The following is an 11,401-nucleotide window of genomic DNA, read 5'->3' on the forward strand; positions in this document are numbered from 1 at the left end:
AACTTCGCTGAGCATCCTTGGCTGAACCAGCCTAAAGCTGACCACAAGGGGTCCTGGGAAGGGGGTGTCGCCTGTACCTTCAATCCTAAAGGGACAGAGGGAAGGAATCGGTGGTATCCCTTCCCTCAGGCAAAGAGGTTGAGGCCTTCCTCACTAGTGTCAGATGTATCTGAATGTCTGTGGCTAATCAAGAAATCTGCAAAGCATGGCGATTAAAAAAGGTAGAAAAGGGTGGGCATCTTGTGTATTTTGACAAGATTTACTATTTAAAGCAGAACTCTGGACTTCCCTGGTGGCGCAGTGGTTAAGAATCTGCCTGACAATGCAGGGGACACGGGTTTGAGCCCTGGTTGGGGAAGATCCCACATGCCGCAGAGCAACTAAGACTGTGCACCACAACTGCTGAGCCTGCGCTCTACAGCCCGTGAGCCACAACTACTGAGCCCACGTGCCACAACTACTGAAGCCTGCGCGCCGAGAGCCCGTGCTCAGCGACGAGAGAAGCCACCGCAATGAGAAGCCCATGCAGCGCAACGAAGAGTAGCCCCCCGCTCGCGGCAACTAGAGAAAGCCCGCGCGCAGCAAACGAAGACCCAACGCAGCCAAAATAAATAAATAAATTTTTAAAAAGTAATAATAAAGCAGAACTCCAAGAAATAACACCTTCAAAAGCTTCATCATCTAATGCAAAATGCATTTGATGATTGCGTATCACTGAGAAGTCGGTTGGGGTCCGGCGGAGGAGGATCAAAAATTGCAATGTAAACTCCAGGAGACAGAAAACTTTGTTAAGTTCATTCTGGTACCCTTAGCGCCAGGAACAGTGCCCGGCACATAGTAGGCGCTTCTTAGATATTTGAATGAGTTAAGATGCAAAATTATGTAGATGTGAGGGGTGTATTTCCCAGGGGAGGAGGCCTCTGGGTTTTGCCCGGTCTTAAAGGAGTCTAGGCCGCCAAGGGGTTAAAAACCACTTAATACCGACAGGGACATGAAATTTATTTGAAATCAATGTCAAGAATTGGTTGTTCTTATTCTGGGGAGTAGCCCGACCTCGGCGTCTGGAATGATCTACGTGCTTAAAAATACCACTCGCCACCATTTTCTCCAGGTAATTTTCCATCCCTGCCCCCACAGTCAAGGGGAAAAAAAGTAATTCTGCAATCCTACCTCGCTTACAAAAAAAAAAAAAAAACATTAATCGGTACAAGCACAAATCTCCAGGCGCCGCCAGCGCAGAAGAAGAAAGGGACCCACGCGGGCCTCGGGCGCCACCGGGACCCCAGCCCCCCAAACTTTGCCAAGTTGCGGGCGCCGAGCGCGCCCGGAGGCGCGGGGCGCGGCCGCGGGCGGAGCCGCCCCCTGACGCCGGGCCGCGGCGCGCCGGGCCGCCCCCTCCCGGCCCGGGCCGGCCCCGCTGGCTCCGCTCAAAGTTTGCGGCCGCCCTTGCGCCCGCGCGCCCGCCCGATGTATGGGTGATATACTGCAGCGGGTGTCAGGGTGAGGGACGGCCATATTTGCCGGTGCGGCCCGAGCCGTCAACAACAAAAAGTGCGCGGGAGCTCGGCGGGCGCACGGACGGGCGCACGGACGCTGGGGCCGCCTCGCCGCCGCCCGGCCTCGCCGCCTTTGCCGCCGCCCTCGCGGGCCGGGCCCCGCTGTGCCCCGGCGCGCCCCGCCGCTCGGGGGGATGTCTTACAAACCGAACTTGACCGCGCACATGCCCGCCGCCTCCCTCAACGCCGGTGAGTGAGTGCGCCCCGCGGGCCGCGCGCGCCGCGCCCCAACTGCCGCCAAGTTGGGGGTCCGCGCGCCCGGCCCCGGCTCCCGGGGGCCCGCGGCGGCCGGGGTCGGCGGGCACCGGGTCCCGGCCCGGGGCAGCGCGGCCGCCGCCGCCATGATTCCGGTGCCCGCGCTGCCAAAGTTCGCGGGTGCGCCCCGCGCCGGGCCTCGGGGCCGGGCCGGGGCCCGGGGCACCGGCGGCCGCCGCGGTCCCCCCCCACGCCGGCGGCCGAGGGCTCGTGGGGAGCGCGGCGAGCGAGGGCGGGGGAGGCTTTCTCGGCTCCTTTTTCCTCGGCTTTTGGGCGGCTCGGCGAGGGCCCCTGCCGGCGGGAGTCGGGAGCTGCCGGGCCACGCCGGGAGCGGGGCGCCGGGACCCCGGCGCGGGCCGCCCTTAGGGAGCTGGGGGCAGGTCCGGACAGGGGGCCCGGGCAGCAGGGGTGCACGTGAGCAAGCCCGGGCCACGCGCGGGCGGCGCTGCGGGGCGGCGAGAGTGCCAGGTGCAGCCGCCCCCGAGGGAGCGGGGCCGCTGGGGTCACTGGCGGTGCAGGGGAGCTCGTCGGTGGGCGCCCGCCTGGCCTGGCGCGCGGGACGGGGCGCCCAAAACGGGGCGCACGGGAGGTCCCTTCAGGCGTGCGCGGAGTGAGAGAAGTTGGAGGAGATCGGGGGCCTCGGAGCGCCTTTAGGCGGCGGCTGGGGGCGTCGTTTCAGCGGGGGCCCCGCATCTCGGAGCCCCCAAGTCTGGGTTTAGAAGGCCCCCTCCTTCGGAAGCCGGAGGGGCCGTCCTCTCCTTTCCCTGGGGCTGGAGCTGGGCGGTCCCAGGAAACTCCTGCAGAAGTTGTCAGGCAGCTTTAGGCTGTGCCTAGGGTCTTGCCCCAGGGACCGAGGGCGATAGGTGAAATTGTGGGTTCAGAGGGGACCGGCTTTGTCCTTTCACCAAGGTTCTTCTCCTTAAACTCTGGATGGGAAACAAACTTCCAGAAAAGCGAGGTGCATGGAGGGGGCTTGGCAGGGAGGGGATTGGCCTTGCTGGTCAGAAATGCCACGCTGGCAGTTGGCCGAAAGTTTTGGGCCTTGTCTCCGAATGTTGACTCCATAATTCCAAAAATCTGAAGAGGGCCCCGGGAAAGCAATATATGTATATGCATATACATGTATAGGGGTGTGTGTATGTGTGTGTGTGTGTGTATATTTAACTTCCTGGAGACAGATTTGGGGATTGGAAAGGGTTAAGATTCAGGGGGTGGATGGACGGGATGGGGGATAGTTGAGTTGGTCAAATGTGGCCTCTAAGCCCCAAGAGCCCCTGTTTTCTCCTCAAATGTTCTCACCTCTTCTGGGGTCTGCACACCTTACCAAGACAAGCTTTGTGGCCATAGTATTTCTCACTGCCTCCTTCATCTGACTCTGGGGTAGGATGGGTGGAGGGTCTTGCTGCCAGCCCGGACCGGCGGGAAATCTCAGGCCGGCCCTGGTGCAGTTGAGGCCGGCACTCTAAACGGGGCCCTTCAGGGATTGGGGTCACAGAGTGACAGAGGCACCCGCTGGGGACCCCAAAGCCCTGCTCTGGGCTGGCTAGCACCTGTACACAGATTTTCTTCTTTCTCCTGCGGTGAACTCCAGGAGGACTGCTGAGGTCCCCGGGTCTCTGGTGTTTTGGTGGGGCCGCCTCCCTCCCCGTGGACCCCTTTAGAAAGGCCGGATCTCCCCGTGCCATTTGCATCCAAGATGGACTCTCCGCTGCCGCTCCTCCGGCTTCCTTGTCATCATCCCTCACACCCTCCAGCCCTGCCTCCTGCTCGAGAGTTGCCAAGCCTCGGCCTGGCCGGCGGTGGCAGTGGCGGAGTTAGACAAAGCCCCCGCCTCCCCGCCGGAGAGCCCCCCCAGGCGCCCCAAGTGGCGGGAAGGCCGCCAGCTCCCCAGGCCCGGGCGCTCTTTGTCTGGCTTGGGGGCGGGGAGCCGCGCCTGGCCCCAGGAGCTGCTGGCCTCTGCCAGCCCCTCCCTGGGCTCCGGGCCCTCCCTGGTCCCCGCACACTGCACGCATTGTCTGTGCTTCTCCGCGACGGCTGTGCTCACGCCCGGTCTGGTTTTCTCCTAGGCCTCCGGCAGCCGGCCGCTGTGTCTGCAGGAAGGTGTGGGCATGAGTGGGACTCGGGGCCCTTCCGCCGGCTCTCTCCAGGGCCACAGACACCCCCCTCTGAACACCGAGTAAGGGACTGGCGCTGGCACAGAGGCGGGGTCACCTACCGCATCACCCAGGCCGTGGGAAAGTCAAGCTCCGAGCTGTTGCCTGACTCCCCATCCCCATCCCCCAAGCCCCCAACCCATCCCTCCTCCTCCCCTCAGCCCCCCAGGACCTAACCCCAGCACCATAGAGGAGCAGGATCTAGGGCCTTGAGACGTTCTGTTGGGAACCATGACCTCAAACAGATGGAGAAGCTGAGGCCCAGAGAGGGAAGGGCCCTGTCGTAGGTCACACAGCCGGGTATGGCGCGGCTGGCCTGGCTCCTAGTCCAGGCACTTGGCTGTGGGAGAGAAGATGGGTCGGGGAGGCAAGAAACACAGACTTCAGTGAGAGAAGGAGGGCAGGAGGTGGTGCAGAGAATGAACCGGAGGTGTCCAGCTCACCTCCCGCCAGGGAGTTGGAATCTTCTAGATGGCCTGAAGTGCCGAGCAGTGCAGTAGACCCCCCTCTCCCCCCCAGCAGTCTTGCATTTAGCATCCTGGCCTTACAGAGAGGCGTAGTAAGTTGTGGTGGTCGGGACTTGAACCCTGGCCTGGGGCAGCAAAGCCTGAGCTACCCAGACCACACTCACCACCCACATCAGAAGGTCAGGAAATTGGGGTTTGGCTGATGTGATGAGGGGAGCTGGGGGTTACCCGCCCTGCCACATTCCTGTGTTCTGGCCACTGCACACCCGCAGTTGCTTCAGACGGAGGTGTGGTTCTGTAGCACAGGTGTTTCGGCTCCCCCACTGTAGAGGCGTGGTAATGAGGCCCGGAGGAGCGCGGTGCTGTGCCCAGTCCCCAGCTTAGAGGTGGCACAATTCATGTTTCCTGACTGGGCATCCTGTGTTTGAGCATAAATCTGGGTCCCAGTGGAGAAATCCAGGCAGGCCTGAGACCGAGGAAGACACGTCGGGTACCAAGCTGTCTACAGCTCCTGGACAGAGGGACAGGTGCGGTGTGTTAGTCTCTTCTGTGCTGTGTGGCCTGGGGCAGTGCCCGCCCTCTCTGGTCTGTGTTTCTCTCTCTGCAGTGAGGGGCTCCAGGGCCCCTTCCAGCTCCAGCAGCCTGAGCTCCTGAACTTCCTTCCTCCCCTGCCCCTCCCCTTGCCCACACCAGATGAGCAGCTGGTCGGTTTGGCCAGCCTGGCACCAGCTGTCCATCCCCGGGGCCAAGTCTGCAGAGCCCGCTGTGTGCGTGAGAGAGAGACAGTTTGGCTCCGGGGAAGGCAGGCGGAGGGGAAGCTGTTCCCCGGCCGGGCGTGGAGGCAGGCGGGCAGCTGCTGAGGAGGGCTAGGTAGATTCTCCATGGTTACCGCTGTTCGTAATTCTGCAGGACATCCTTTACTCACTGATGGCCACTTGGACGCCATTATGGGTCTGCATGCTTCCAGCTACTGAGCTGGAGCTGGAAAATTCCCTGCTGAGGGCCTCCCCACACCCCATGCAGGAGACTCTGTTCTGAGCCAGGCCCTGGCCCCCCGTGGTCCCTCTGCTGAGGGACAGTGTCTCCCAGTGTTACAGTCCGTAAGTGGGGTCTTACGCCTCCCCTGTGGGGGTGAAGCCAGCCGGGCATAGATTCAGACTGCCGAGAGTCTTGTCCCCTCTTTGGGGAGGGGCGACAGGAGCTCAGAGAGGTTGAGGGGCTTGTCTGAGGACACACAGACAGGCTGTGATGTGCTCCAGATTCCTGACTTTGTGTCCAGTACCCCAGTCCCCAGCCAGGGTTGGGTTTCACAACCTCCAGATCTTCCCCTGTCTTCCTCACCATATACTCCAGCAGAGGTTTGGGCACACAGGAAGTCTCAGCCCAGGTGTGGACCAGCCTTAGTAGCAGATGGGGTCTTGTGGCAGCCATGTGTTTCTAGGATATCAACCTCTGGGGAGCAGGACCCAGGAGAAGGGGACTTGCAAGGGTTAGGCTGAGAATAGCAGCAGCTTTCGTCTTTGCTACCAGTTTTGACTGCATGTATGGGAAGGATTTCTGTGATTGATTAGCAATGTCTGCTGTGGTGGTGGGAGTGAAGAGCAGTGGTCTGTTCGCTACATTTTACTATCAGTCATCTACGCCGAGTATCAGCCGTGGCCAAACTAGAGGACAGGAATAGGGTTCTGTGTCCTCAGAGACAAAAGACCACTGTTGATGGCATGAGTTCTGGGCAGGGGGACTCAGAGTCCTTACCTCGGATACAGTTAACCAAGGCTACTTGATTACTGACTCCTGTCTCCTCCCCCGTAGCTGGGAGTGTCCACCCGCCCTCCACCAGTATGGCGACATCTTCACAGTACCGCCAGCTGCTGAGTGACTACGGGCCGCCATCTCTAGGCTACACCCAGGTATGGCAGCGGGGGTGGGAAGTGCAGTGGGAGGGGCCCTAGGGGTGGCCTGGGCCAGAGGGGAAGCGGTGAAAGGAGTAGAAATGATGGAGCTGTCATCTGAGCTTCCTCAACCCAGGGCTCAGGGCGTCAGAATGGAGAAGTGGCAGGGGGTTTCACGGGGGACACCGAGTGACAGGAAGGGGTGGGAGAGCCCAAAGAAGGCTGGAAGCCCCGAGAGCCACAGTTCCCGATGGGGCCACCACCCCATGTGTGTCCCTGGTGGGCCTCCTCATGCCTGGTCCCTGGGGAAGCGAGGTCTGGCCTTGACTCTGGATCTGAGCTTGGACGGAGGAGAGGGGGCCCTGCTCCCACTCACTCCCCACAAGGTTGTGGGCCCTGCAGGGAGGACGGGCCCATCCTAGTGGAGTCCAGGTGCGTTGCACCGAGAGCTGCTGGCCCCTCAGTTCTACACCTGGTTTACACCTGGTTCCACCAGTTACGGGACTGTGGACCGTCCCTGCCCCAACCTCGCCGAGACTTGCTTTCCCCACCGGGTAGGCGGGCCCTCAGGGGAGGCGGCCGCCGCCGGCCGCCAGGGAAGTGCCGCCCCGCGGGGGGGACCCGGGCCGCCAGCCGGGAGATTCCCGTGGCTGCCACTCGCGTTCCGAGGTCGCCACGGAGGCCGGCCCCACGGATGAGGTGGCGGCTTGGAGCCGTGCCCGCCAGGCCGTCCTGCCCCCGGAGGGGAGGCGGGCACGGGCGAGGCCCCCCTGAAGAGGTGGCGGCGGGCGGATGCTGAGGAGCTGGACGAGGAGGGGAGGAAGGACCAGGAGGCCAAGAGGCAGAGGCGGCCGAGGAGGGGGGAGCAGGCCAGGGCCTGGGGGGAGGTGGCCGCCCTGATGCGGCTGTGGGGGGAGGAGGGGGGAGGAGGAGGAGCAGGGAGGCCCGGCTGAGGCCCGAGCGGGCGGCTTCGGCCCACAGGGCGGCGGCACCCCAGCCTCCCTGGTCCAGGTGTTTGCTTGGGCTGTTCGTGGGGTTCTGGAGAGAAAGGGTTTCTGTGTGGTGGGCCCCGCCTGCGGGGGAGGATGGATGAATTTAAATACATTCTGGGCTCTGTCTGGGTGGTCTCTGGCAGTTTTTGCGGTCCTGCTGACCCCAGGTGTGGCCTCCATCTCTTCCGCCCACTCTGGACCCTCGGCACCCCCCCTTCCCCCCCCATCACTTGCCCGCCCTTTGGCTCCTTCAAGGAAATTCTCAGTAAACAAACACTTTCCTATCGACAAGCCAGTCTTTTCTTTTTTTTTCTTTCATTTGAGATGATAAAAGGGCTTTCTGCAGACTGCTGGGTGGTTGCCTTGAGTGCACGGGGACAGTAGAGAGGGCCGGCTCCCTGCTCTGTGGTTGTCGCCCAGGTGGGCCGTGCCTGGCCGCAGCTGCCCTGGAGTCTGGGCCAGGCCGCCCTCCCTTCGCCACCTGCCCCTGGCTTGGGCCTCTCCCCAGCCCTGCCCTCGTGCAGCTGGCACGCCGTGGGGTCCTGACCACGGCATTGGGGTCAGGTTGGGTTCAATCCTTCCGAACCCTTTTCTTTCTGATTCTAGGGAACTGGGAACAGCCAGGTGCCCCAGAGCAAATACGCGGAGCTGCTGGCCATCATCGAAGAGCTGGGGAAAGAGATCAGACCCACCTACGCGGGCAGCAAGAGCGCGATGGAGAGACTAAAACGAGGTAAGTCGTGGGCCCGGGACTCCCCTGCCAGGTGACACCTCGCTGCTGGCGGACCCCACGGCACTGGCCTAGTAACTGTCTTGAAAGATTTTCTGGGGAAAACGGAGGGTGGCAGACGGAAGAGTCCCCCGCGGCACAGGGGCTCCCGTTTTGTTACAGAATTACCGTTGGCTGTGGAGGTGTCAGGCTGGGTGAGCGGGTCTGTGGGATGTACATCTGACGGAAGGGGCTTGGCGGCCAGTTGTCAGATGCGGCGTCTAAGAAGGGAATCCCCAGGACTTCCCTGGCGGTCCAGCCGTTAGGACTCCGTGCTTCCACTGCAGCGGCCTCAGGTTCGATCCCTGGTCGGGGAACTAAGATCCTGCAAGCCTCGTGGTGCGGCCAAAAAAAAAAAAAAAGAAAAGTCTTTGTACCCAGATCCTGCAGCTCTGCCTCACGCCCGCTCTGCTCCCGTTGGCCGACACTGGTCCTAGGAGCCCTGGGCGGCCCAATCAGGTAGGCTCCCAACTTGGGTGAGGCCAGTGACACGAGGCCAAGGGGGCCTGCGTTGCCCTCTGCTGTCCTCTTAGGAGCGGGGCCCAGGGGGGGCGTGTGGTCCGTCCTAGTCTGGGGCGGGAGAGTGAGAACGCTTTGAAGTTCTTTCCTGATTGAAGAGGGAGGGAGGGCGGGAGGATGGTGCCACAGGAAGAAATGACTCACGTGAAGAGGTGACTGGCCAGCTGACTTCAGAAGGCAGAGAAATAGGTTGGTTTTTGCTGCTTCATGAAGTGAAAGCGGCGTGGAGAGGAGAAAAAGATTTCTATTTTAGAAGGTGGCAGTTCAGAGCACGGTGGCTTATGTGTGAATTTAATTTTAGGAGGTTTTTTTTTTTTTTTTTAAGGTTGGAGAAGCAAATTTGGAGAAAATCGAGAGGGGAATGTCCTGTGGCTATAAATCTGGGGCGTGACAGGGGGGCTGCAGTTGAGGCCACGGCTCCAGTGATGGGCGAGGCCGGCTGAGGACAGGCTCCCACCCAGAGCAGTGGGCCGGTTCATGACACCTTTGTGAAGAGACTGACCGATTGCAGAGCTGGATCGGGGAATAACAGGCACAGGTGTGGGGAGGGGGGCTGGCAGTTAGAGGCTGGAACGGAAGAGGGCTCGGGGGAGAGGAGGAGCTTAACCCCAGTCCAGCCCTGGGGGTCAGGTGGGCATCGCTCTGCCCACAGTCCTGGTAATGGGAGTGCCGGTTACCTGTTTGCAAATGCCTGGGAAGATGCTGGACCCCGCAGTCTTTCTGACAGGCGATCTGCAGCCTCCCAGCAAAGCCGGCGGTTCAGGTCAACACATGGATACACCTGTTGACCGCTTCAGGGCACATCCTGGGTGAGCAGCTGGTCCCGCAGTCACCCTGACCAGTAAGGTGGCCCAGTTTACATCATAGCAAGTAAGAAGGGTCATAGGGCGCAAGGGAGTCAAGTGCCAAGAATGTTTTTTGCGGTTTTTAATGGTGAAAAAAATAAGATTTTGTGACATGTGAAAATTATGTGAAATTCAAACTTCCGTGTTGTAAGTAAAGACTTGTTGGAACATGGCCACACCCACTGCTTATTAATGTCTGCGGCTGCTGTCACAGTACAATGGCAGAGTGGAGTAGCTACGACAGCGGCTACACAGCCCTTTCCAGAAAGTCTTCGGAAGCTCTGGGGGGTAAGATTTGTGAGGTGGGGACACCTGAGTGACTTGGGGTGTCATTCCCAGTGCCCTCTGGGGGGTCAGCTCTTGGAAGGAGTAGATTCTTGGTGCCTATTAAAATGAAATCAATATTTCATGAAGTTCAGTAAAGCCAAAAAAAGAAAAAAAAAACCCAAACAAGCAATAGATAACTCCCAAACTATAGAGATAAAAGATGAGGGGAGAATAATAGTGCAGAAGATGGCACCCGTCCCCTGGGGGGAAGGACAAAGCAGTGGACCAAGGTGGCCTGAGTGAGCATTCGTCTCGCACCCAAACCAGGCAGGCTGCCTGACACTGTCAAGCCCTTTCTAGAATTCAGGAAAAATAATGGTTTGAAGGCGTGGAATCTCCAAAGCGGGTCCCTGCTTAAAGAACTTGGGTGGGGACACACTTACTCCTGTCATCTGGATGGTAACATGGTTCATATGGAGAGTAACGTCATGAAAAGAGAGCTTGCTGGTTGTCACCTTGAGCATGGGAAGAAACTTTTAGGGAGACGTGAAGAGGGGTGTTGGCTTTGAGGGGTGGGATGGGGTTTGGGTTGTTGGATGCAGGTCCCAAGTTTCCTCTAGTCTGAGGGTTTCGCGGCTGGTTTGGAAGGACCCTCCTCCTCTTCTCCAGTCTGAGGGTTTCGCGGCTGGTTTGGAAGGACCCTCCTCCTCTTCCAGAATGGGTGCTGCTGGCTGACGCCCGCCTCTGCTTCTCTTCCAGGCATTATCCACGCTCGAGGATTGGTGCGGGAGTGCTTGGCTGAAACGGAACGGAATGCCAGGTCCTAGCTGCCTTGTGAGCCTGGACGGTTTTCCATCTTCTTCGGAGAGAATAAGTTACAGTTCATCTCCCTTGCTCAGATGAAACTTTTGTTTTCAAAATGGTAACAGTTTGGTTTCTCCTCCCCCTGCCCCTCCCATGGTTCACTAGGCTCCGAATCTACAGTCTGTAAGATTGAGGAAAGATTTTGCAGTTGATTGGGAGTTACATTTTAAATAGTTAGGAACTACCCAGGTGTTTGTTGTTGTTTTTTAAAGCATTGATTCAAAAGATGCACGTAAAAATTACCTATCTTACAGCAAACTAGTTTGCCTCCAAGATACCAGTGTCTCGCTCTCCTCTTTTGAATACATTTATGTTACCCGGACTGTTCTTTGTTCCTTTTCATAAGCTGATACAACTTGAAGGGTTTTTTTTGTAGTGCTGACTTGACAGCACACTTAACTAGTAGCTGGTCCCCTCGTTTCCCATACACTATAGGTTCTGCTTAACGTAAATTCTTTTTTGCTTAAGCATTTGCATGACTATTAGTGCTTTGAAGTCGATTTTAAAAATGCACAAGTTATACATACAGAAGAAAGAGCAACCTCCCAAACCAAACCTAACAAGGATCCCTGAAATTTTTCCTGAGACTGTATGTAGATTTCAGTTCTGCTTTCCTGTAAGTTGACCCAAACATCTGGAAGAAAATGGAACTGTTCGCATCTTTGTATTTATTACTCGATGTAATAAAGCTTATTTTCACTAACAGCCTGTACTAAGACGTGGGTTCCGCAAATTCTTGGCGGTATTTTAAAGAACAGCTCCTCAGCGGGAGTGGGGAGGGACCTGTCAAAGGGCATTTTCCCACCTGGTCCAGAAACATTT

At 58.8% G+C, this 11,401-nt stretch overlaps 1 protein-coding gene across 2 annotated transcripts; it reads left to right on the forward strand.

Annotated features, from left to right (window-relative positions):
* Positions 1 to 1,400: 1,400 nt before the first annotated feature.
* Positions 1,401 to 11,284, forward strand: CDK2AP1 (cyclin dependent kinase 2 associated protein 1). Of its 2 annotated transcripts, none has more exons than XM_068563035.1 (4): positions 1,401 to 1,745; positions 6,244 to 6,341; positions 7,922 to 8,048; positions 10,475 to 11,284. In XM_068563035.1, the coding sequence occupies exons 1-4, from the start codon at positions 1,691 to 1,693 to the stop codon at positions 10,540 to 10,542; spliced, it is 348 nt and encodes a 115-aa protein (XP_068419136.1). In that variant the 5' UTR covers positions 1,401 to 1,690; the 3' UTR covers positions 10,543 to 11,284. The 2 variants fall into 2 exon arrangements, with proteins under 2 accessions (XP_068419136.1, XP_068419137.1); XM_068563036.1 differs by lacking the exon at positions 1,401 to 1,745 and adding an exon at positions 4,939 to 4,958.
* Positions 11,285 to 11,401: the final 117 nt, after the last annotated feature.

Source organism: Eschrichtius robustus, chromosome 14 (genome assembly GCF_028021215.1).
Source record: "Eschrichtius robustus isolate mEscRob2 chromosome 14, mEscRob2.pri, whole genome shotgun sequence".
Taxonomy (NCBI): domain Eukaryota; kingdom Metazoa; phylum Chordata; class Mammalia; order Artiodactyla; family Eschrichtiidae; genus Eschrichtius; species Eschrichtius robustus.

Bases quoted from the DNA above. Each gene is read 5' to 3' on its own strand.
- CDK2AP1 (XM_068563035.1), top strand. From the start codon at position 1,691: ATGTCTTACAAACCGAACTTGACCGCGCACATGCCCGCCGCCTCCCTC. The intron at 6,342-7,921 runs GTATGGCAGCGG...TTCTGATTCTAG, and splicing joins CATCTCTAGGCTACACCCAG to GGAACTGGGAACAGCCAGGT. The intron at 8,049-10,474 runs GTAAGTCGTGGG...CTTCTCTTCCAG, and splicing joins GATGGAGAGACTAAAACGAG to GCATTATCCACGCTCGAGGA.